The sequence below is a fragment of the Amblyomma maculatum genome, chromosome 11, assembly GCF_055883805.1.
Source record: "Amblyomma maculatum isolate TAMU_Amacu chromosome 11, ASM5588380v1, whole genome shotgun sequence".
Classification (NCBI taxonomy): Eukaryota; Metazoa; Arthropoda; class Arachnida; order Ixodida; family Ixodidae; genus Amblyomma; species Amblyomma maculatum.
Genome location: NC_139354.1, coordinates 76,075,968 through 76,100,334, shown reverse-complemented (window position 1 = coordinate 76,100,334; position 24,367 = coordinate 76,075,968). Strand labels below are relative to the sequence as shown.

General features: G+C 45.5%; 1 protein-coding gene across 2 annotated transcripts in view; it reads left to right on the top strand.

Moving 5' to 3' along the window:
* LOC146174196 (uncharacterized) overlaps positions 1–24,367 on the top strand; it is a 78,117-nt gene that overhangs the window by 4,973 nt on the left and 48,777 nt on the right. For both annotated transcript variants that reach the window (XM_084584523.1, XM_084584522.1), the window contains exons 3-4: positions 3,814–3,948; positions 8,362–8,414. In XM_084584523.1, coding sequence (XP_084440649.1) covers positions 3,814–3,948; positions 8,362–8,414 — 188 coding nt within the window. The remainder of the gene's footprint in view (positions 1–3,813; positions 3,949–8,361; positions 8,415–24,367) is intronic.

Genomic DNA, 24,367 nt, shown 5'->3' with positions numbered 1-24,367 from the left:
CCATTAGTCGTCTAACAAAATTCATTAGAAAGGTTTGGGAAACCAGCCAGTTACCAGATGAATGGAAAACGGCAAACATAACACTAATACCCAAACCGCGCAATCACCCATAATTAGAAACTTTGAGACCAATTCCCCTAACCTTATGCGTAGGAAAGTTACTGGAGCACGTAGTCCAGACGAGATTAATGTGCTTCATGGAACAAAACAAACTGTCGCCGCACAAGACGGTCGGTCTCTGGCCACACTTGTGCACGCAACATGTAATGCTGCGACTAAAACATGATATCCGACCCGCGATTGAAAATTGCCAAAATGATCCTGGGCCTAGACATCACCAAGGCCTTCGACAATCTAAGGCACGAGGCTATCCTCAAAGGGCTCGACGTGCTCGGAATAGGAAAGCGAACGTACCACTACATAAAAGACTTCTTATTGGGGAGAAAAATCTATAAGATATTTGAAAAATTATTTTCTCCCGCAATAGAGGTAGCAAGCAGCCGCACTCTGCAGGGCTCAGCACTATCACCTTTCCTATTCAATGTAGCGATAAAAGGCCTCCCGCGTGAACTTCATCAAATCAAGGTGCTAAATTATGCGGATGATATCCACCTCTGGATTAATCAGGTGAGCAATGAGAGTACGGAGAAACGCCTGCAGGCAGCGACTTGCCTCATTCTCGATTACGCGGCTGAAAGGGGACTTTCGTGCTCCCCGCAAAAATCTGAGTTCTTCGTATATAACCCAAAGTATCTCTGCCGCAAGAATAGCGAAGAGTTCATATTCAGGTGGAGGGCAAACCGGTGCCAAAGGTAGATCAGATCAAGATTCTGAGGATGGTCATCCAATCCCACGGCCTTAAAGAAGAGGTCCTGAAGAAATTAGAAAGTTACGCGATGCAAACCCTCGGGCTCTTGAGAAGGGTCGCCACTAAAGGAAGAGGCCCCAAGGAAACTTACTAAAGCTGATCCAGGCGTACGTAATAAACAGACCCAGTTAGGCGACGCCCTATTTGGACATCTAGGACTGAGAAAAAGAGCAATTAGACTGCCTGATCCGAAATGCGTTAAGAAGGCTCTAGGACTGCCCATGGGTACCTCGAGCGAACGACTGCTCGAACTCGGGGTGCATAACACTTGGACAGAATTGGCGTAGGCAGTGCGATGATGAAGATAAGCTCTTAAGGTACTCCCAAAATAGGGGCACCGGCCGAAAGACTCGTTGCACTGTTTAGAAGAGGCCAGGAGGGATCCCTTGGACTCTGTGGCACCCACTGCACGCAAAATAATCTGGCGTTGTTGGTCAAGGTCGTTGGTATGCAGGAGGAACTCCCGCAAATCAACTGTTGCTGAATTGTCTGCTTTGTGTACATGTCCACATCGTGTGAATGAATGTGGCTGGTTGTTAGCATGTTTGCACGTAGGTGCCATAAGATTTCAGAAAAAGTTTACTATACAGCCATGGATTTGGAAAGGTTCCTGTTTGTATTTTGCGCCAATGGACGGCGTCGCACCGGGGAAGTTCCCTTTGTACTGGTGGGTATAGCGGGTGGGTATAGTGGGTATAGGAAGTTCCCTGCGTAATGGTGGGTATAGCGTGCCGATAATGCTGGACGATGTCCTTGCACGTAACAAGGCGTGATTGAGTGCCTTGGGAAGTGTCAGAGGAAGCGGCAGACTGAGGGAGGTGCTTCGCCCGGTATATTGAGTTCTCGGGCTAGAGCATGTTCCTGTGCGTTCCCGCTGAGCGCCTCATGGGCAGGGGCCCATATGAGAAGGCGGGCTGTAGACGGTAAGGGGAGAGATCTGAGGATATTGTGTGCCTGTCGGCATATACAACCTACATCGAAGTTACGCATTGCTTGTTGGGAACCACTAATGGCTACTTTGATGAAGGGGTCGGTCAGAACTAACGGGATGTAACTTCTTCAGTGGTGGTAACAGTTGCGGCGTTGAGGACGCTGCAGGCAGTTCCAGTTTCGATGTGGTGTCAGGGAAACCGCAACCATAGCACGGTGAATGGGGTGGTGGGAGCGACCGGTAAAACGTTGCTGGCATTGGCGGGCATGGTCGGCTTTGCGCTCTGTATGATACTCAGGATGCGTAAGTTTAGGAAGCGGAGGTATACGAAGACTGAGTCTCTGATCAGGCGTGAGGTCCATATACGTAGCAGTCGCCCTCAAAAGGGTGATTCCTACCTGGCGCAGCACTGCGGAGCCCGCATGTGTCAGCGAAAGGTCGTCATAATGGGAAGTTAGATTCGCTACAATCAGCTCGTCGACTGTGTTGGAGATCCCGAGGATCATTATTTTGGTAGTGGGCGTCGACATGGGTAGACCCAATGCTCTCTTGTATACCTTGCGTAGTGTTGCATCCAGTCGCTCCCAATCTGTTCGCGTGAGGCTAAGGTAAGGGGCTACGTAGACAATGCGCGTACAAACGAAAGCTTGTACGAGACGCAAAAGGTTGGATTCGCGTATGCCCTTATGCTTGTGGGCAACTCTCTTGAGCAGGTGGCTGATCTGGATTACGGATTGATCTGTTCACTGGATTAGTGGTGTTTCATCCGTTATCTTGTAGATGAAGGCCAAGGATGCGGATTCGGTCGGTACAGGGTATGGGGTGCCTTGTACTTGCAGACTGAAGGACGCCGGAGGTGATATCGGGCAGCTACCCGGGGTCGGGACAATATTGTGAGTCTCCTAGTTATAGAGACTAAGCACGACCGAGACGGGCAGGGTGATCTTTGCAAACGTAGGACTCAACCCATACAGAGGCATTAAAAAAAAGTCACAATCACTAAGGAAAGCAGGAATGCCTTGGTAGTCTCCCCACCCCCTTCCCTAGAAAAATTCATCCAGAATTTAAGGTCGCAAAAGGGCCAAGCGAGCCGAAGCTTTAGAGCGACGGTTCAAGAACATGGGAGCGAAGGAAGTAGTTTATGTTGATGCGGCAAATGGCAGAACAGGTGCGGTGATAGCCTCGGTAGTCGATGGCCGACGGGCGCACGTATCCACGGCAGCCATCAGAGGCACAACACAGCGACTGCGGAAGAAGTAGCGAAAGCGCTAGCTTGCGCAGGAACGGAAGCCAAGTTCATAACTATAGACAGCAAAACTGGATTCCAAAATTTGGGAAAGGGGGGGATATAACCTGAGGCAGCCAAAACTCTCACCCAAAGAATGCTGAAGAGGAAAAGTAAGTTAATTTCGACACCGGCTCATGCTACCGTTCCTGGTAAAGAGGCAGCTCACGAGCTAGCCCAAGCTCTCTACTTCCGGGTAGCCGTCGAGCCCCCCGAACACTGTGCATACGACAAGCATCTGCAAAATTACGGGGAACACATCGACCATTATAAATTGAGACGTAGACTGGTACCACCGCCAGAGCTTATCCTAAATAATAGATGATGTTTATGAAAACGTTTATTGAAAGCCACATTGGCTTAGATTAAGGGAAGGCTGATCAGGTCCCTAGTCCGGGACACCATTGGTAAAAGCCGCTGCCGCATGGACTGTAATGCATGAACTGTTACACAGAAACTACAGATCTAAATTTGACTTGTGTAAGACCTACTGGATAAGGTCTGAAAGACTGCAGAGTAAACGTATTTCACCCTAGCACAAATGCAAGTATAGCTAGTGCACTTTGCACAGATAAGCTACATGGTGTGTAACATTAGTGTTATATAATGTTCGAGAGAATATGAGGGCAGCAAATAAAACATATATTTTTCTGCATCTATAGTAATATTCTTGGTAATTTTAAAATTATTACAAAAATCTAATGTGGTTTTATTACATTGTGATCGCAGTGGACTGCTACTACACAAAGCAGCCGATGGAGGAATGTGATTACACAACGAAGAAGCAGAAGATAAGATACAATCTGCAAACCAACGACATTAAGTGTCCGCCTACTAGAGTGGAAACGGAGGACTGCCATCCAGGTGCAAAATCCTTCATGCACTAAATATTCGCGATTTGGAATATACGAGGCTAGGCATCGTGCATTTCACGCATACAGGTCCAACAAAAATACATGACTTTTCACTACATAATGAAGTATTCCGCTGTAGGATATGCCAAAAGTTTCAAAAAAGTAGCTTCCGTTATTTTGAGAACTGTCTGTGGGCAAAAAGGGTGATTAAACACTTCATGCTTACAGTTGATTTTTGTTATCTTAGCTATAGCTACGGTGCGAGTAAATTGCTGATGAAGATATAAACAAAACACAGATAGCCTAATGCCGCCTATTCAACCTTATTGGTTGTGACAGTTTAGGCGACAGTAAGAGAGAAATGTTCAAATACATTCCGCTGGTTTAGCCGTCCTAATAGGTTATATTCCGAACTGTCTGCGCAACAATATATTCTGCACAGGAACATGTAAATTTTTTGTGAGTATATTTAATTTCGCGTAATTCATTGGAATGGCTTTGACGCTGAATAATTAGTTCGGTTGCAAATGAGCAAGGCAGGAGAAGTTTTAGTATATATCATTTTATTGTGTGCTTACTTGTTCTGATCTTGCAGTCAAATGGCTGCTTGCTTTACGCTGCAAGTCGGTTTTTCTGTTCACAAAACGTTATTACTTTCTCCGAAGTTATATTTACGAATGTGCCGTATTTCGCTGCATGAGGACGTTCTTTGTGTGGCGACATTATTCACAGACAATGGGAAGTTCTTGTTTTCGCTGCGCGGTATATATGTATGAAAAGTTATAACAAAAGATGTAGAAATGCGGTCCAGCCCATGACCGACCAATTATTTACGGCCGATTTTTTTTACGCTAGAAGAAACCATTGCATCGTAATCAAACCTCTCAGCTTACATTCCGAGGGCTCGGGCTACTCTAACCTCTCAGCAACTCCGGCCAGTGCTTTGGCTCGTTACAACAAGCTTCGGCCGGAGTAATCCTCCGTTATTTGACGCGGCGGCTCCCAAATGTCGCCACATCAACCTCTGAAACTGAAACCCGTCAGGTCTATATTCATAGAGCGTATATGTGAAAACTCGCTTTGGAGTTGTATGAGAATTCTAACAAAAATATTCTGATTTTTGTGTGAAGTATCATAACGTATTGAGAACATAATCTGGATAGTAAATGTCGCGCGTTATCCACATTAAACACTAAGTAGACCATATACTAGTCTGTGCAGGTCGATTGATGCTCTTCCGCGGATTTCCTTATTGACCTCTTTTATTGGTAAACCTCACGATTAAGAAAAATATGTGAAATGAGAACAATGTTTCTCAGGAAGTGAACATTCCATCAGCTATGTGTACTGAAGAATTATTAGCTTTGTTGCGCAGAATATAGCCATAATCAGGATGTGGCACGTGGTAAAAATCAATTATGAAACTTTTTGGAATTTTGGTCATAAAGCAAGAAGTCAACCATTCATGCGCTAAATCGTGGGTATCCCCTGCGGCGAAACAATTTAAGAGATGAAGAGATAAATAACAATTTTGAAGGCCGACTACCTTTAAATAATGCCCTTTCTGATCGCTCTATGAAACATCCTCCATAAAGAACAGACAAGCAGCACAAAGAGGCGACTCACAGCCAGATAATTCTGCGCGCAATTAGGTACACTGGTGCCGAATTAGCCTTAAGCAGTTTTATGAGTACAAAAACACTCAATTTACAGCATCGGCTCGCACAACTCATAAATTCGCTTCAAACGCTGAAAAAGAGTGAAAATGTTGGATTACAGATTACTTTTCAGCACATCCCAATTGTCCAGTGTCAATATTTTAGAGAGCCGTTCTGAACATTTTCATATATTCACATAATTAACAAGAGGACTGAACAATACCTATTGCGATAAACAATTAAAGCAATTTGCCGGCATGAAGACAGGCCGCGTTGTAGTTAAACCGGCAGCTTGGTCTTTAAACTACCGTTCCAAATTATGATGTTAATATTTGTCTTGTGAATAATTCTGCATAAGAGCTAAAGCTTTAATATCATATTAGCATATGTAGACTAAACTTCGAATAAGGGTTGCTTTGAAATACCAGTAGTGTAAGCACAACATGGCGAAGGGCAATGTGTTTATTGTGAGAAATGCTTGAACGTACAAAACATTATGGTAAGACCAATAGAGGGAGTATACTCAGTGACGCCATATGCGCTGCATATATAGATGGAGGTTTTTGCGTCGGGTAATACTTTGTGAAAAGTCGTAAAACTAAAGTTCAAACGCTATGCACCTGCACGAAAGTGAAATATATTCATTAAATTGTTTTATGAAAGGCGTAAGCTTTTTTCTTAAAACACTTCATTTTCTTTTTACTATTGCAACTTTCTTGTTGCGTTCTCTTCTAATGTTGCATCAGTACTGGTGAGACTTTGCAGGGCTTGCTGGGTGGTAGCGAAGGAAGCAACGATGCAGTTACTTATCTCTGCGGTCGCACTGTCTGGGATGGTGCTTCCGTTAAACATGTGCCGGTTGCCATGTTGTTGTCTTGAATGCAAGTTGCTATTAGGTATGATGCTTCTTACCTTTTTAAGTCTGTCGTTTCCTCGTTGTACGTCCTGCGTGCGCAGTCTATTTGCGGCGTTGCGGCACCTTTTTCGCTTCTTTCAAAGCAATTGGCAAATATGGAACTGAGTTTTCTCATGCAAAGGACTAGCGCAGGGTTGCAGCGTTGTGGCCCAATTTTCGCTTCTTTCAAAGCGATTGGTAATTATAAAACTGAGCTCGCGCATGCCAAGGACTGGAGCGCAATGAAACAGGAACGAGACCGAAATGCCATCGGTGTGACATTGCACTGTTTCCAGCAGACATTTCACATGTGAGCTGCCGTCTGAATGTGCAGTCTGCCTTACCTGAGTGCATTGATAACTTGCAGATGTTGGTTAGAGCTGGCTTTGTCGTAATGTTTTTTGGCATGCTTTATTACTCTATATTTGGGCTTACATAAGTAGCGCAAATATTTCTTAGCTTTACTTGTTCAACACATTTTGAATTATTTATTTACGCCAGCGCTTTACACATCTCCTTTTCAACTATGCTGAGCCTGTCCCTTTGGAAGAGGTGCTGGTATGCTCCTGTCCGGTGCCGCTTTCTATTTGTAGGGTTTGATTGTCAACGGCACTGAAACAGTACGATTCTAGCCGAGTATAATGACAAAGGTTGAAGGGCGCTGAAAGGCGCCTTTCAAATTGACGGCCTCGAAATACGGCAGGATGTATTCAAAGATGAGACTTTATAAGTTGCAGCAATGTTATACGTTGTGCTGGCGTCATTCAACGTCGCTAAATGTCGTAGTTCCCCCAGGTTTTCAGAGATTGCTGCAGTGCCCATGAGTCGCCATTTTTCGAACATGTGGCCGTCTATGAAACATTTGCTACCAGTCTGTATCTACCTCGCGCGCCGCCAAAGACGGCTGTTCTCATGGGTAATAAACAGGGCGTTTAATGTGGACAGACCTGAACCAACTCGCCAGTTTTTGCAGCTGTCATGAAACAATGGAAGGAAACAGACGGAAAAATAGCATGACAAAATGCACTGAGGCCTACAAAAAGAAGAAAGCCATTTTTATGCTTCTTTCATGTAAACTCCATGATTATGCCAACTAATACGCCACTGCTAGTTTCCTCTGCAATGACAGGAAGAAATTCACCTGCACTCTTTCACAAGCTAAAAATGACCAACATTTTTCTCTCCTCTTCAAATAAATCGAGCCTTGGCTAACGGGTTTCTCGTTATTCCTTAGGACATGTTGAAAAGCACAAATTAAACGTTTGTGTCCATATCTTCCACTAAAACGTTTAAGTGCAACAGAAGTATGAAAAAAACTAGGCAGTTCTGCAGTGCTCAGGCAAAGCCCTTTGAATCTCCTCACATATGTCACACGCTATCACTGAAAGAAGGAATATGCATGAAAGTCTCATTCAGCCATCGGCACACTCAATAGTGCTGTATGAAGTATCGAATCTTTTAATCACTAGATTCTGCTAACAAATCAAGAGAAGCGCTAAATTGGTTCAACCACACATAAGTGCAGTTCGTAGCTATGTGGCGGTCGCGTCGTCGTAAATGATTGTGATAGCGATAATGGTCTAGACAGAAAGCAAAACGTAAGGCATCCGCGAGGTGTCGCCGGCGCGACCTACCAGCCTCCAATGAAAGACAGTATTATTTGCTGAATAGAAGATCCACAAATGGGACGTGATTTCGTCCAGCAATCTGTGTACGGTAGTATTGCCTCCATCATAACCGGGAAGCATTGACTAGCAGATCCATACACGCGAAACATGCATCCTCGGTGTTTATAAATGCGCAACGCGATTTCTACTAATGATCTTCATCCTCGTATTAAAACTTGAACTACGATGTATTATTTTTTTAGAGAGCCCATCACTTAACCCAACTGCTTCTGAGAACGTCGCAAACGTCAGAGAGGTAAGCAAAGTATTCTTGTAACCTAGAAAAAATAAATATAATGCAACTAAGTTTTTTTTTTCAGCTGCGTGTTACACGTTCAGGAGTACATACAAAATTTGTATTTAGTCTTGATCAATTCACTGAAATCATTACCTTATTGCGTTTTTAGACTGCTGAAAGCAAGAAACAGAAGTGAAATATTCAGCACAATATGGTTCAATTACAGCGCCCGCTTTACCAAAAGAGGGCAGAAACACCTAAAAAACATTTCTCTGTGCAGCCACATTGAAAAACTGATAATTGCAATTACCCTTTTCCCAAGTCTACCTCACGCGCTAGGAAAGAACGAGGAAATGCTTTTATTTTTATTCAATGCTTGGTAATCCTGACCCAAAATGTAGGAACCATATGGCCTTAAGCAACATGAGTAAAATGGTCGTTTAGAATGTTGAAAATAATGCTTTATAGAACTGGTTGCTCTGGACGTTTAGATCATGACTCGTTTGTATAGGAATGATAGTGTTATCTACCAATAACGGAACTGAGCGTAAACGTTTCTTATATAGCCAAGGAATTAAAAAGCCTTTACTTATTGACATCTTACTTGTACTGCAGTGTACAATATCCTGTGGTTCATGCTTGGTTGGTAACAATTCCGGCTGGTAATGACACTGTCCTATATATAAAGTGCACCTTTAGCAAGCTTATACTTAAGCTTGATTTATCTGCCTTTCTATCTCTGAGCTTCTCACTTTCAGAAACATTGCTGTGGTCTGCTGTTTCGTAACTCCCCATCGCTTATTTTAAAACACAACGGCATAAAAAAACGCCGCCTTATTACGTTCCTACGCGCCTGCACATGATATTATTCTTCAGTACAAACTTTGTTTTTGTCTGCTTAAAACAGGTTTATGGCGGTTTTTTCTGGGTTTTAACATCTGAAGGGTCATCTGTCTATGAGAGACGTGTAGTAGAAGGCTTCAGAAATTTCGGCCATCTAAAGTTCATTAACGTGCACTTCTCGTATCTTTGGGTAGAACTGTTCAGAGCCTTAAAAACTACGTCACTGCAGTGGGGCGACTGTTCACATTTATGAACTGAAATGTTCTATAACGATTGGCTGTGTGGGGTTCCTTATAGTAATCACTAAATAAAACTGAACGTCTTTTCTGGCACATCTGGTTCTCTCTGGCGGAAGTAAAATCCTTTAACCAGATCGGTGGAGTCGTAAACAGAGAAATGCAACAGTAAATTCCTAAGTAAATTGCTCGGAATTTTCCCGTTAAGTACTGTGCAATAGAATGGGCTGACCAACATGCAAAGACAAAGCACCAGTTTGGCGTGAACGGTATTTCACAAAAGCTATGAGAAGCAAACTGCTGGCAGGACCAGCTTTAAATTTCATTACCAAAGCTTCTACAAAGTTGTTTCATGAAAGCAAAAATGGAAGTATCGAACTCAAAAAATCTTAATTATAACTTCCTGGTAATAGAAGAAATCACAGCTGTCTATGAAACAATTACAATTAAATTATCATTATCATCGTCATCATCATCAACAAGATTCTAACCCCTTCAAGGCGAAGGCTTCCTTATTACTCCAGCTTAACCGGTCCCGTGCTATTTGCATCCACATGACACATGCAAACTTCTTATCCTCATCCACCCACTAAACATTCTGCCATTTTCTCTCTGCCTTATTTCCATTCGAATCCAATTTGTTACCCTTAGCTACTACCTTTATTTGTATTTCGCACTAGATGCCATCTCCATGCGCTAAGATGTATAGGCTAAGGGACGAGGCAGCCAATGTCATCACTAATAGGGATAGCATATAGTAGCTGAGGAGTTCTAATCTGCCCTATACAGTAGCCAAAGTAGTCAAGACCATAATGAGATTGGCACTATTGAAGAACAATAGGATGTTTAGTCAGTAAAGAAGGACGAGATTACGAAAGCCTTGGCAGCTACGAAAAGGGCTAAAGCAGCTTGGTAGGATCAGGTAACTGCTGATTTGTTGAAGGGCGTACGATATCTTCATAGAAAACTTGCTTACCTCTATACGCAATCCCTGGAGACAGCGACGGCACCGGAACCACACAAGAACGGTAATATTATCTTAATTTTTGAGAGGGGCAAATGACTTCAAAAATTTCAGACAAATCAGCTTCATATCAGTTACGAACAAGGTACCTGCTAAGGCAATCGCTAATAGGATTAGGGCCACCTTAGAATTAAATGAACCAAAAGATCAAGCAGGGTTTCAGAAATGATTCACTAATATCGATCATAATTATACTATTAACCAGGAGATGCAAAAAGTCTCGAAATATACACAACCCAAGCACATAGTGTGCATTAATAACGAAAAAGCATTTGACTCAGTAAAATATTCCCCAGGCATGTAGTCGTTTGCGAAATCAGGGTGTCTATGAGCCGTTTGTTGCTGGAAGATATCGTTAATAGAAGTACTAAGAGTTGCTTTAAGTAGTGGAATATATTTTAGTGGCTCCACATCAACGACAGTTCTAAATAAGTAAAGTAATAAAACGTTTCATAAGAAAATGCGTGATGCAAGGAGACATGTTGACACGATCTTCCCAATACTATTCACAGCTTGCTTAGAGGTAGTATTATGAGCGACTGGATTTGGTATGGGAGTATTTAGGGATAAGGACTGATGGAGAATACCTCAGTAATCTGTAATTCGCGGATGAGATTACCTTGCTAAGTAGCTCTGTGGATGATTTTCCAAAGACCGATTGATGACCTAAAATGGAAACGCTGAAAGGTAGGCATAACAATTAACATGCAGTAGAAGAAAAAGAAAATTATCAGTAGCCACGGGAAGGAACAATAGCTAGCGAAACACTGGAAATGATGCTGCGTTTAAGTGTACTTAGGAACGGTAGTAAAGTCGAGTCCGGTCCATAGAAGGGAAATATCCAGAAGAAGCAGATTAGGATGGAGTCCATTTGGCAAGTACTCGGAGGTTATAACTAGCAACTAACCGGCATCGCTCAAGAGGAAAGTATATAATAGTAACATCTTACCTGTACTCCTCTATGGTGCTCAAACATGGATGCTAACGAACGGGATTATACTTAACCTGATTACAGCGCAGGAAGCTAAGGAACGAAATTTTCTAGGTGCAACATTAAAAGTTAGGATACCTGCATAGGGAACCAGAGAAATAATTTAAGTTAGTGATATCTTAGCGGAAATTAAGAATCACTGGGCAGTAAAATACCGGGTTCCAAAACGAAATGTTATTAAAGCACATACTGAAGTAATGTCATTGGGCTGAGTAATGAAAGTGGAAAAGCGTGGGACGCGTAAAGTGCTGTTTTTCAGAGGCGCTGTTCTCAAAACAAAAATATTTTTATTTTATAAGTTGTATTTTATATAATGTAGTATCATACGGCTGCATGGTAATGAGCATTTGTGCTCTCGTTGCCATCCGGAGCGCTGCAAGGCCGCTAGCTTCGATACTGGCGAGGTTATCTTTCGAAGGAAATTCTCGTGACAGCGGCTCGAAAACATTCGCAGAGTCATGAAGCTCCTTCGTGTTCTCTGCCTAGACAGGAACGGCGGGAACGCTTTGGTAAAACAGCGGCACTACCCGACTGCGCTGGAGTGTCGGTGTGTGTTCATAGCAAGCCAGTGGTGGTCATTGAAAACAAGTTGGATGCTAGCTGGCAGGAAATTTTATTGGGTGCGAGACCTAGCCCAACCTACTGTTCTAAGCAGATGAAATAAATATTATTCGTCATAAAGTTTAATTGCTAGATCTACCAGGCTGCTAATTTGCGGTACTCATGGCGCTAGTGTGAAGTTGTGATTTTTGTAATCGCATTAAGTTCAACAACCATTTTGAGGCAATTTTGTTTCGGTAATTAACTGTAGGCTACATTTTTGTGTATAAGTAATAATTAATGTTGTCTAATAGGGTTTTAAAATTTGACTTTAGGGTATTTTAATCAAGAGAAATTTCAGACTGGTGTAAGTTAACGCAAATTTAGTTTCTAAAATTTCAAAATCGGCATGCTACTTTGTGATACAGAAGGTTCGATATATTGTTACGGGATAGTTCAGCTGGGATTGTAGAGAACGGACACGGGCGACAAGGCTTTCAGGAAACAGGCGTTTTCTGCAGGCACCAGCCGACACTGCTCGGTCGTCTTCTTCTCCAAAACTAACCAGAGTTTTCTTCCTTCCTTCCTTCCTTATGCGCATATCAGTTCATGCACCGCCTAATGTAACACTACCCCGCCGGCTCAAAAGCACCGTCCCGGTGCGTACTAGCGTCCAAACCATGGTCCGTGTAGTACGGCTTGAGGCGTGCAGCATGGACCGTCTCGGTGCGTGGTGTAGAGGTATTTCGTGCGGGATGTAAGGGAGCAATTTCGTATGTCACTGGAGTCACTTGTCGTAAAATACAGTAGGATCCTGTATAAAGGGGTAAAAGAGGACAACGGGGCCAGCTGGGGTCCAAAGCAGCACGAGAGAGCCGCAAGAATACTGGGTGTTGCGATGACAGGAATCATTGCAATCATCGACAGGCTGCCAGTTGGTTGCGAGCAACAACGCGGGCAGCTTCAGCTCGAGCTCACGAGCATATGAGCTGGCAGTGACAACAGAATGGAGGAGGCTTTCAAAAGAAAGTAGAGGTTCAGGGCCGTATAGAAGATAGAAGGGGGAGTAGCCGGTAGTGTTGTAACGCGACAAATTGTATTGAAATGTGGATTTAATAGATGGTTTGAACGTCTAGCGCTGCCAGTAATTCGGGCACAGCAGGGTCGAATTGCCAGCCGCAGGGCACAGCTTCAGCACGAGAGATGGGCGCCGGAGACCAGCGATGGTGATGGCGATGCCGCAGCGTTTTCCGTTCTTTGTCTTTTTTACATTCCCCCCACGTGAAGAAGTCGCCATCCTGGCGACTCAGGGAGAAGAGACGACCAGAGGGTTGTAATATGGCTCGAGGCGGCTAACGTGGACAACCTCGCGGCCGCGACGGCGGTGGTCGGAAGAAGGGGTGACTGGCTCGATGACGTAGTTCACAGGGGATGTGCGTTCCAAGACGCGATAAGGTCCGTGGTATTTGGGGTCTAGTTTGTTGGTGGCAGGAACGCATAGCCAAACGAAGCTGTCGGCCAGGAACGTGGGAGCAGGGGTATCGGTATCATGCTGATCTTTGCGATAGCCTTGAATGTTGGAGGTAAACGTGCGAGCTAGCTGACGGCATTCGTCGGCCTTCTGTACAATATCTGACAAAGCACTGTACTCAGAGGCATCTGGACGGTATGGCAAAAGTGTGTCCAGAGTACAAGATGGTTCACGGCCGTATAAAAGAAAGAAGGGCGAAAAACCAGTTGTTGCTTGGGTGGCAGTGTTGTACGCGAACGTTACGAATGGCAGTACCTGGTCCCTGTTGGAGCTTCCAGATTCAGATGTAACATACGTTGCGAGCATGTCCCCATGCGTACGGTTGAAGCGCTCCGTGAGGCCGTTTGTATGCAAATGTCCCAAATGGCAGCATTATGTGCCAGTCGAGGTGGTCATCAGAAACGTACATAGACAGCATGTCAGTCAGTGTCCGGTTAAAGCGTTCAGTAAGCCCGTTCATCTGTGGATGGTAGGCAGCCGTGAATGAATGACGAACGTTGCACAACCGTAGGATCTTGGCGGGGAGCCCCATGGACGAGTATAATGTTGAAGAAGAAAGCAGCGACATCAGTAGCACAACTGGTTGGTATTGCTCGTGTGACCGCGTAGCGCGTAGTGTAATCAGTGGCCACCGGAATCCATTTTTCCCCCATGCAGACCGTAGGAAAGGCCCTAGAAGATCCAGACCCATTCGAGAAAATGGGTATATGGGGATGTCCATCGGCTGCAGAAGTCCAGCTGGTAAAACTGATGGTTTTTTCCGGCGTTGACAGCGGTCACAAGCAGCCACGTAGCGGCGGACTGCGCGGTAGAGGCCTCTTTAAAAGAACCGACGGCGCACACTGTCGTTTGTGCGAGAGACGCCTAGATGACCCGCGTGGGAATGCCGTGAAGCTGTTGAAGTACGGCTGTGCGTAGGTTCTGAGGGGCTACTATTAGAAGGTCGGGTCCATCACGTCGCATATTGTGCCAGTGCGATTGATAATTTCGAGAAGCTGAAGGGCCTGACGTTTATCACGGTGAATGTTGGAAAAGTAAGAAATAGAGCACGCAAGCATCATTGTCACATTCAGGTTTGTCGCATTGTGACGGTCACTGGATGGCGAGACAAACAATCGGCATCTCGATGCAACTGGCCAGACAAACTACTGTAAAATTGTACACCTGAAGGCGCAAGACCTAACGCCCAAGGCGGCCAGTAGGGTCTTTGAGTGTAAAAAGCCAACACAATGCGTGGTGTTAGTGACTACTGTGAATGACCGCCCATACAAGTAAGGGCGGAACTTCATAATAGCCCAGACTAGGGCTAAGCACTAACGTTCAATGATGGAATAATTCTATCGGCCGCAGAGAGGAGTTGGCTGGCACAGGCGATGACACGAGGGAAACCGAACTGACGTTGTGCGAGAACGGCACCAATTCCATGACCACTTGCGTCGGTGCGTACTTCTGTGGGCGCTGACGGATTGAAGTGAGCCAACACAGGCGGACTGGTGAGGTGGGCAATAAGAACGACGAAGGCGGCCAATGGTTCGTGGCCCCAGGAAAAGGAGACCTCTTTTTTCAGAAGATGCGTGAGTAGATGGGCGATTTCCGCGACGTTTGGTACAAATCGCCGGAAATATGAGCAAAGTCCGAGGAAGCTACGCACGTCGCTGCCAGATTTCGGTATAGGAAAACCACTTAGAGCGCGAACTTTGTCGGTGTCCTGCTGGATGCAATGGATGTTGACCAAATGTCTTAGCACCTTAAGTTCCCGGCCGCCAGAGCTACACTTCTTGGAGTTCAACTGAAGGCCAGCTCGTCGGAAGCCGCCAAGAATAGCCGAAACACGAAGGAGGTGGCAATCAAAGGTTGATGAAAATACGATGACGTCATCGGGGTAGCACATACATGTGGTCCATTCGAACCCGCGTAGTAAGGAGTCCATCATGCGCTCGAAGGTCGCAGGGGCAATACATAAGACGAAAGGCATCACCTTGAATTTGTAGACGCCATCCGGGGTGACAAAAGCTGTCTTCCCACGATATATTTCGTCAACAGTGATCTGCCAATATCCAAAACGGAGATCGATTCAGGAGAAGTAGTTGGCACCATGCAGGCAGTAGAAGGTGTCATCGATCCTCGGAAGAGGGTACACGTCTCTCGCTGGTATCTTGTTTAGGTGTCAATAATCTACGCAAAGCCTCTAGTTGTTCTCTTTCTTTTTGGGAAGTACTACTGGAGACACCAACGCGCTGCTAGATGGCTCTATAGCGCTGCTGGCCAGCATTTTTTCCGCTTCTTCCTGAATGATCCGGCGTTTGGAAAGAGCAACTCTGTAAGGCCGTCAGTGAACAGGGCGGGAATCTCCATTATCGATGCGATGTGTGACGACGGACGTTTGATTCTGGGATCCGTGACCGAAATCAAAAATGTCGCTGCATGACCACAAAAAGTCGGCAAGGGCAGTGGCATATTCGGGACGCAGGTCAAAGGCAACCTTGGCTGAGATGCGGTCCTGCGGATTATGTGACGGGACAGGTTGTGTAGGTACCTCAGCGTGACGGTCAGGCAGCACTGCAGAAATAGCAAATGTGGACAAAGGTGACTGCTCTGCAAGAAAAATGCTCTCCGGGCGAAATTGCGAAGACACACAGAAGTTGAGTACGGGAATGTAGGTGGGGTTATTCTCTACGTGTACAATGTTATGAGGTAGGACGATGTTGCGCTGTAGAATCGCTGTACCGTCAGTAAGAGAGGGAAAAGGTACCGTGGGCATGTATGCGGCCGCCTCGGCAGGTAGGTGAGTAAATGTACTCGAGCGGAAGCGAGGCTGGGGATGGTGAGCACTAGGGTCGTGAGCACAATGGGGCAGGGCTAGACGCAGAACTCCAAAGGAACAGTCAATGAGAGCGGAATGGGTAGTTAAAAGGTCTAGGCCTAAACTGTCGTCTTGAGGACAAGTAGTAACGACGGCGAAGAGCAGAGGGACGTGGTGGCCGGCTTTGCCAACGCGCAGTGCACATTTTGATTGATGATAGCAGTGTTTCCATCGGCAACACGAACTGTAGAGGTGTTAGGGGCGTAAGAACGTTTTTGAGGCGCTGGCGGAACGATGAACTAAGGACTGAAATGTGGGCCCCAGTGTCAATGAGAGCGGCACATGGACTCTATCTACGAGGACATTGATCAGGTTGCAGCGTGGTGCGATGGTCGAGACATAATGTGCTTTACTGGTTAGTAACGCAGAGTCACGTCCGGTGGCTGTGTTGCCTAGTTTGCCGAGTAGGGGCCTTGGTACGTTAGGGACAAGTTGCGGCGAGGAGTAGGACATCAGGAATGGTGGGCTTCTGGCGATGGCGAACGGCTAGGATGACGGGCTTGCACAATGTTCTCGTTACGAGGCTGTGCTGGAGTGACAGAAACGCTCCATGGTTCATAATAGTCGTGGTGCACAGGGTTGTAATAGGGGCGAGAGGTGGGGAACTGGGCGGCTGCGGCAATAGCGGGACGTATGGCCTGCCCGATAGCAGGCGAAGCAAACACGCCGCCGGATTGCGGGTAGGGTAGCGCGGTGTGTAGGGCGGGATTGTGGTAGCAGCAGCAACCATTGGTATTGGCTTTGGTGCTGGAGGTGGCGTGGTAGGATTGGAAAAGAGGCCCACATTCGCGAATTCTTGGCGGACAACAGCCTGTATCATAGCTATTGTTGCCTCTGCAGGAGGTGATGTAGGTGTGACAGGAGTCAGGGCCTCGATTTCCCTGTGGACGACGGTAGTGAGGTTATTTTAACTTGAAGGCTGCTGTAAAGTGAGCAGATTGTCACATGAGGATGTAGTCGCCGTGTTGAGAAGGCACTCATACCGATGGATGATGCGGCGCTGTTTCGCCTGTTCGAAACGGTGACACACTTTTAGGACTGAGTCCACTGTAGAGCAGTCTTTACAGAGAAGTGTATTGAATGCGTCATCAGCGATACCCATTAGTACATGGCCCACCTTATCAGCTTCGGTCATGGATGTGTCCACATTTTGACACAGGGCAAGGACGTCCTTTATGTAGGCTAGGTATGATTCGGTTGACGATAGAGCACGAGTATCCAGATCTTTTTTTGCTGCTAGAGTTCGCCCAATTGGCTTGCCGAACAAGTCCTGCAATTTTGTTTACAGATGTCTCAAGTAGGCATCTCCCGTTCGTGGTTGGTAAACCAGGTCTTCGCTGTTTCCGCTAGATGGAAAATGGTGTTGGCAAACATTATGCTAGCATCCCACCGGTTATTCTTGCTGCACCTTTCGTATTGATCGAGCCAGTCTTCAACATCCTTCTTCTATCCGCTTTACAAATAGGCGGATGGCGGATTTTGGTTAAGACCATGGGGAGTTGGAGTTTCCATAGCGGTCGGTGCGTTCTGGGACGCCTTGCTTACTGTGGCAGTCGGTGGGGGGAGCTCGGGGAGATGGCGTCCACAGCGCAAATCCAGATTTCTGGCGCAGAAATAGGAGGAGCAGTGGCAAGGGAGATCGAAAATGCCTACACCAAGGTGTTATGCGGTAGTTTATCTTGGGATTGCAGAGAGCGAAAACGGAAGACAAGCCTTTTATAAAACAGGCGTTTTTAGCAGGCACCAGCCGACACTGCTCGACCGTCATCTTCTCCAAACCTCATGAGATTCTTCTTCTTCCTTCCTTAAGCGCATATCAATGCATGCACGCCTAATTTAACAATATAAACGTATAGTTTGGTTGAAATAGTTTTCCCAGGATACAACTATAAAATTTTGCGCCACTTCAGTGGAATAAAGGCAAAATTTATATTCTTTATGATATACATGGTGGCCAAAAGTAATTGTAAAGGGGTGAGGCATTTTTTTAAATACACATTGAGTGCCATACCGCAGAAAATATTTTACTTTGAAAATTATACAGTGATTTTAAGATCTAGACTCCCAGATGCGTCTAGGAATTATCTAAAATTGCTGCGACACCTTCTAGATTCTGGCTAGGACGTCACCAGTGCAGACGTCAGCTGTTCACTACATTCCTGCTGGAAATAGCGCACCTTATTCTCTGGGCTCACCTAAAAAGCAACGTCCAATGAAGCAAAACAAGGTGAATTGGATGATCCAACCGCATTTACATGAATGTGATGTTGATTGCCGTACAATACACGAATGTCATGGCACCATAAGCGGCGGCCCTTTTTTCTGGAGGCAGTCACTCAGAGTTTCTGTGTCCTTTTTTAAAAGATAGGAATTACCGCCGTCATAAGGATCAATTCACGGTGCCTCTGAGCTTTTATTGTCCCCATTCTTTATGAAAACAGCTACGTGCCCACAAGACCTCAATTCTCACCAGTTATTACTATATTCCCGGGGAAAGTGCACATTTTGACTCTCAGAGCTAGCAGAGAATTTGAAACCAAGCGTAAATCATTATGCAGATTTCGCCCTGGTTTGAGCACTAGATATCTTCCCATTTGTGAGTAGAATCTTGCTCAAGACTTCAGTATGGCTCATTTTCTTCATTGTTTGGCGGCTTCACACCCTTGGTGCATTTAGCTAGTCCACGAGTAGCTGTTGTACTGCTGATTTGCAAAAAGTGTACCTCGAGGTCCCATTTGGCAGGAGAGACAAGATTGAGTTGCTACTCTGTAGACATCTGAGGTTTTTTATTTATACTGACATTTTATTTAGGATTTATTGCACATGCTCAATTTTCGCTTCTTTGTTAGGGCTGTTTGGCGCCTTCCGCTCTCTGGCCAACCCTTGAAACCTATATTTTGTTGGAGTAAGGTTATGACACCACACACCTACACTAGAAGAAATGTTGGCATTTTTGTAATATTCGGAATCGTCACTTTCATCCCGTGATGCAGGACGTTTATCTTTATCTTTGTGTGTTTCTTCTTGCATAATGCCACGCAAACCCAGTCCGCCTGTCTGCACTGTCCACGTAATCAGACCGCAAAAGCGCACGCTTCACGGCTTTTGATCTAAGAAACCTTATTGAATAATGAGAAGCACCCTTTATTTATACCACTACACATTGCAGTGCTTCCTAGGCTATGATAAAGTGTCCCCAATAAAATTAGCGCATTGCTCGAAATCGAAGTACTCGATATTTAAATAGAAGTGAGGCTTTTACACCTCATTTAATAAGATCAGTAGATAATTTACGTTTTATTCGTTACAAACTTGCCAGAATGCAGAATCGCGTTATCACATTTATTAAGAGCAGCGGATACAACTCGTTTCGTTTTAAAGCTGTCGGTGCAGTAGTAGCAGCAGTCCGCGCCAGCGTGTTGCAACTAAAATTATGATTTGTCAGCAATCTTTTGACGTCCCAGCCATATGACGTGATACGGACATTTTAAACAGCTCAAATTCCAATTGAATTATGTGGCAATGAAGAAAGGGTCGGAAAAAAGTCGAATTTGGAAATTAAGAGAAATTTGAAGAAAGTAAAAGAAATCAATTTGTAGCCGCTCGGGTTCCAGCCGAGATCTTCGGCATGCCAGATGGGATGAAACATAAGAGCACGAATGGATATTGGGACTAAGCAGGGGACCTTTAGGGAAAGCGTTCGCTTCGGTATGATTTTCTGATGCGTGTTTGTAATGTGTACTGAAGTAATCATAATATATTTAAATATGAACTGATTTAGGCCAAAAAAAGAAAATTCGCCTTAATCTTCGGTAGTATTATAGGCCTTTCGCGCCTACGTTTACTGCAATCCTTAAAACGCGCTCATAATTTCTAGCACTTTTGCTGTAAAAAGTAGGCACAGAAACGCAATTGAAAGAATCCCTGGAAGAATAGTGTACAATGACATTTTTCTAAAAGCCTTTCATTGTCGTTTACCGCTTTATATTATACTGATGCAGATTCTTGAATCGTTTTCACTTTAACAATTTTTGAATATTATATTCCCGTTATTTTATTTTGAGAGGACATCGAACAGAGGAGTTTAAAACATCAATGAAGTAACGTGCAGCACACTAGAGAAGGCAAATTAAAAGCAAAATATCAAACAGAAAGCACCGTGAATCACTGTGTATTCACAGTACCAATCACAGAGAAGCGCTATTGGAATTTTAGTTTTTCTTATCCAATCAAGGGCCTGAAATAAGCAGCATCTCCCGATTACCTTCGCACATTCTGACTTATATCCCTTCTTTTCTAGCCCGCATGTGTGTTCTGGAAAGTTTAGGCACATAATGAGCAACATTCGTGAGACAATTTCAGTAGTTAAACGAACTTGTGGACGTGATGTCATAATGGCACCTAGGATGCGGCAGTGTTCATATAGGGCGAATGAACAAGACATCAGGGTATGAAATCAATAATGAACTTTGTAACAGGAATGACTACAGCGCTAGACACGCTTCACAAAAATGAAGACCACGTCACACTTAGGAATAGCTGTAGGTTTTCAGGAGCCGTGAACTATCTATGGTTATGCCGCAGAAGTTGCTTCCAGCTTCTAAAGTAACGTCCAGAATCTCGTCCACTTGTAACGAAGCACCTAGGAATAAAACTGTTTTATAGTGGATCAGCAAAAATGAGAAAACTAAGAATAATTGTATATATATATATATATATATATATATATATATATTGTCACGGTCAAATAACAAACGGGGTGTTTATTTACAGTGACATGGCATGACAAGGTGAAGCCTACTAGCCCCCAGGCCCCAACGCTTCCTCCTGTTCTTCTGCCAGACCAGCACAATCCTTCCTCGTCGTCAGTAGCGTGACATTTCCCCCCTACGCAGCCTAAGCCCTCTGGGCGTGTTCGTAAGTCGTGCGTGGCTGACACGGCTTCAAGCGGGCAGCATGAAATGGTGTACTGGTCTGGCAGAAGAAGGGGAGGAAGCGTTGGTGCCTGGGGGCTAGTAGGCTTCACCTTGTCCAACTGCCATATCACTGTAAAGGAGCACCTTCTTTGTTATTTCACCGTAACAACTCAGGTGGAAGGTGCTCCGTTCGATCCCTAAGTACGGAGCAGCAAGACCAACTGGAGATTCGACGTAGTCGCCGCCTTGCTGGACTGCCACCGCTTCCAACCATCATGGAACCATCCAACCATGCCAGCTGCGACGCTGCACGCAAGGCTAGTGACAGGCCTGCCCCTCCAGCTTTATTCCCTGCCAGTCTTACCGGGAACCACGACCATTTGCAGGAGAAGAATGTGAGGACGTTGAGAAGTGGCTACTTCATTATGAACGAGTTAGTTGGCACAATCGGTGGGACCCTATCACAATGTTCACAAATGTCGTTTTCTTTCTAACTCACACGACTATGTCCTGGTTGGAGAATAACGAGGACAATTTGACAACTTGGGAACGGTTTGCCACCGAGATAAAACAGCGTTTTGGTGACTCTGTACCAAGCAGGAAGCGGGCTGAGCAGACCCTTGTTCAGAGCTCAATAGCCCGATGAAACTTGTACCACTTATACAGAAGAGATCCTCAGATTGTGCAAATGTGTCACAGTGCCTACCGTGGCCAGCCTTGATGACCATGCCCAACTAGATCTTCCGTCGACTATCCGGCAAATCGTGCGGGAAGGCCTTCTGCGGCTCAACCCACTTCCCCTGCACGAATCTGCTGGGGTCTGTCCAGAGGGTATCTAGACGGCCGGCTTCACCACCACAAGCGATTGTAGTGCGGCCTTTCGCGTAAGCTCCTGAAGTTGCAGCTTCTATTGACTATCCGCCTATGCATTTCGCTAACCGGAATGCGTCGATGCTTGACGCCCCAAGGTATGACGTCGCCTCAAGTGCACATCGATCTTCAATTCGACCTACCAAGATTCCTGAGCAGTATGAGCATTCAGCCAGACCTACGACGCGCCCAGCTGTTCCTGGCTCTTATCCACAGCATTTTTTATCTTCCCCACCTATATGCTACGGCTGCGGCGTTGAAGGTCACAACGCCAGGTACTGCCGCAGTAGGTTCCCGCCTCGCTATAAGCGCCCGGTGCCTCCAACAGTACCCAATAATCGGCCACACAGTCCTGTTTCCCGTTTTTCAGCAATCAAATACTCAGCGTGGGTATTACCGCAACATCCATAACGATAATCTCCGCGACCATTCCCCTGCATCTGATAGAAGTGTTACTCCTCCACCCGCCTTCCGTGCGCGTCGTTCTCCATCACCGCGGCGGCGCATTATGTCGCCTCGGCAGGAAAACTAACCAGCACGACCAATGGGGGTGAGGCCGCTGGAAATGTGCTTTGTGCCAACATCCCTAAAACGATAATGCTCAAAAACAAAATTCGTGTGTTCATTGATGGTGTGTGTATATTAGCTTTGGTGGATACGGGTGCGACTGTGGCTGTAATGAGTAATCAGTTTAGGCGCTTGTTAGGACGTAAAGTGATGTTTGAATATGACCGTGCTTCAACATTTTGTGGTGTGAGTGGAGAGGCGTTGCGGCCACTGGGTTTGTGTAGTGCGCAAGTCTCTGTGGGTGGTGCAATTTGTCAAACCGAATTTGTAGTCTTACCCCAGTCAACGCATGACATCATTTTAAAAATGCACTTCTTGAAGTTTAGTGGCGCTAACGTGGACTGCCGAAGTCGAGAGGTTCATTTTGACGGCTCGCATCTGCCGACTCTTTTTGAAAGTGGCCGTAATGAAGAAACCGTTTTTAGTATTACCGAAGACACGGTAGTTCCACTTTTGTCTGCCATGTTCGTCCCCGTGTCCGCTCCACGTCTTGACCTGGTTTCATTTCAGGACTCAGCATGCCTGTAGAAAAATCTTAATCCTCACTGTATGATGTCGGTGCATAACGGTAGTACCTCGTTATGGACAATCAATCCATCGTCCGAGCCCGCAGTTTTACCAACGGGATTGAAGCTTGCCTCCTGTGGATCCGATGCGCCACACGTCGTTGCTTTGGTACCGGTGCTACGAGTGCCACCGTACTTCTGGCTGCTGAAGAAACTTCGATCTTCCGCATGATCAGCGCCGATCTAAGCTCACCTCAACACCGTACTCTTGTGCATATTCTTCTACACTTTTCGCCTATGTTTGACGTTTCTCAAACAGATGGACAAACCTCTCGCCCGGCACATTGGACCCATCATACCATCGACACTGGTTCGACTCGTTCCATTCGTCAAAAGCCGTATCGCGTGTCCCCATCTAAGCGCAAAGCCATTCATGAGCAAGTGGAGGATATGCTACGGAAGAAGATGATACATGAGTCACCTAACCCTGTTATTCTTGTACGTAAAAAAGGCGGTTCATGGCGATTCTGCGTCGATTATCGGTGTCTAAATTCTGTTACGAAAAAAGACGTCAATCCTCTTACTCGCATAGACGATGCCCTCGACTGCCTCTCTGGTGCGTCCTATTTTTCTTGTCTTGATTTCAGATATCATCATCATCATCATCATCATCAGCCCGATTATACCCACTGCAGGGCGAAGGCCTCGCCCATATTTCTCCACATAACCCGGTTCTGTGCTAGCTGCATCCACTTGACCCCTGCGAACTTCTTAATCTCATCCGCCCACCTACCCTTCTGCCGCCCCCTGCTACGCTTTCCTTCCCTTGGAATCCAGTTTGTTACCCTCAGCGACCATCGGTTATCCTCTCTTCGCACTACATGTCCTGCCCATGTCCATTTCTTCTTCTTAATTTCCACTAGAATGTCGGTGGAAATTAAGAAGAACAAATGGACATGGGCAGGACATGTAGTGCTACTGGCTACTGGCAAATTCCAATCGACCCTGCGGATAAGAAAAAACAGCCTTCGTAACGCCAGATGGCCTTTATGAGTTTAATGTTATGCCATTCGGGCTGTGTAAT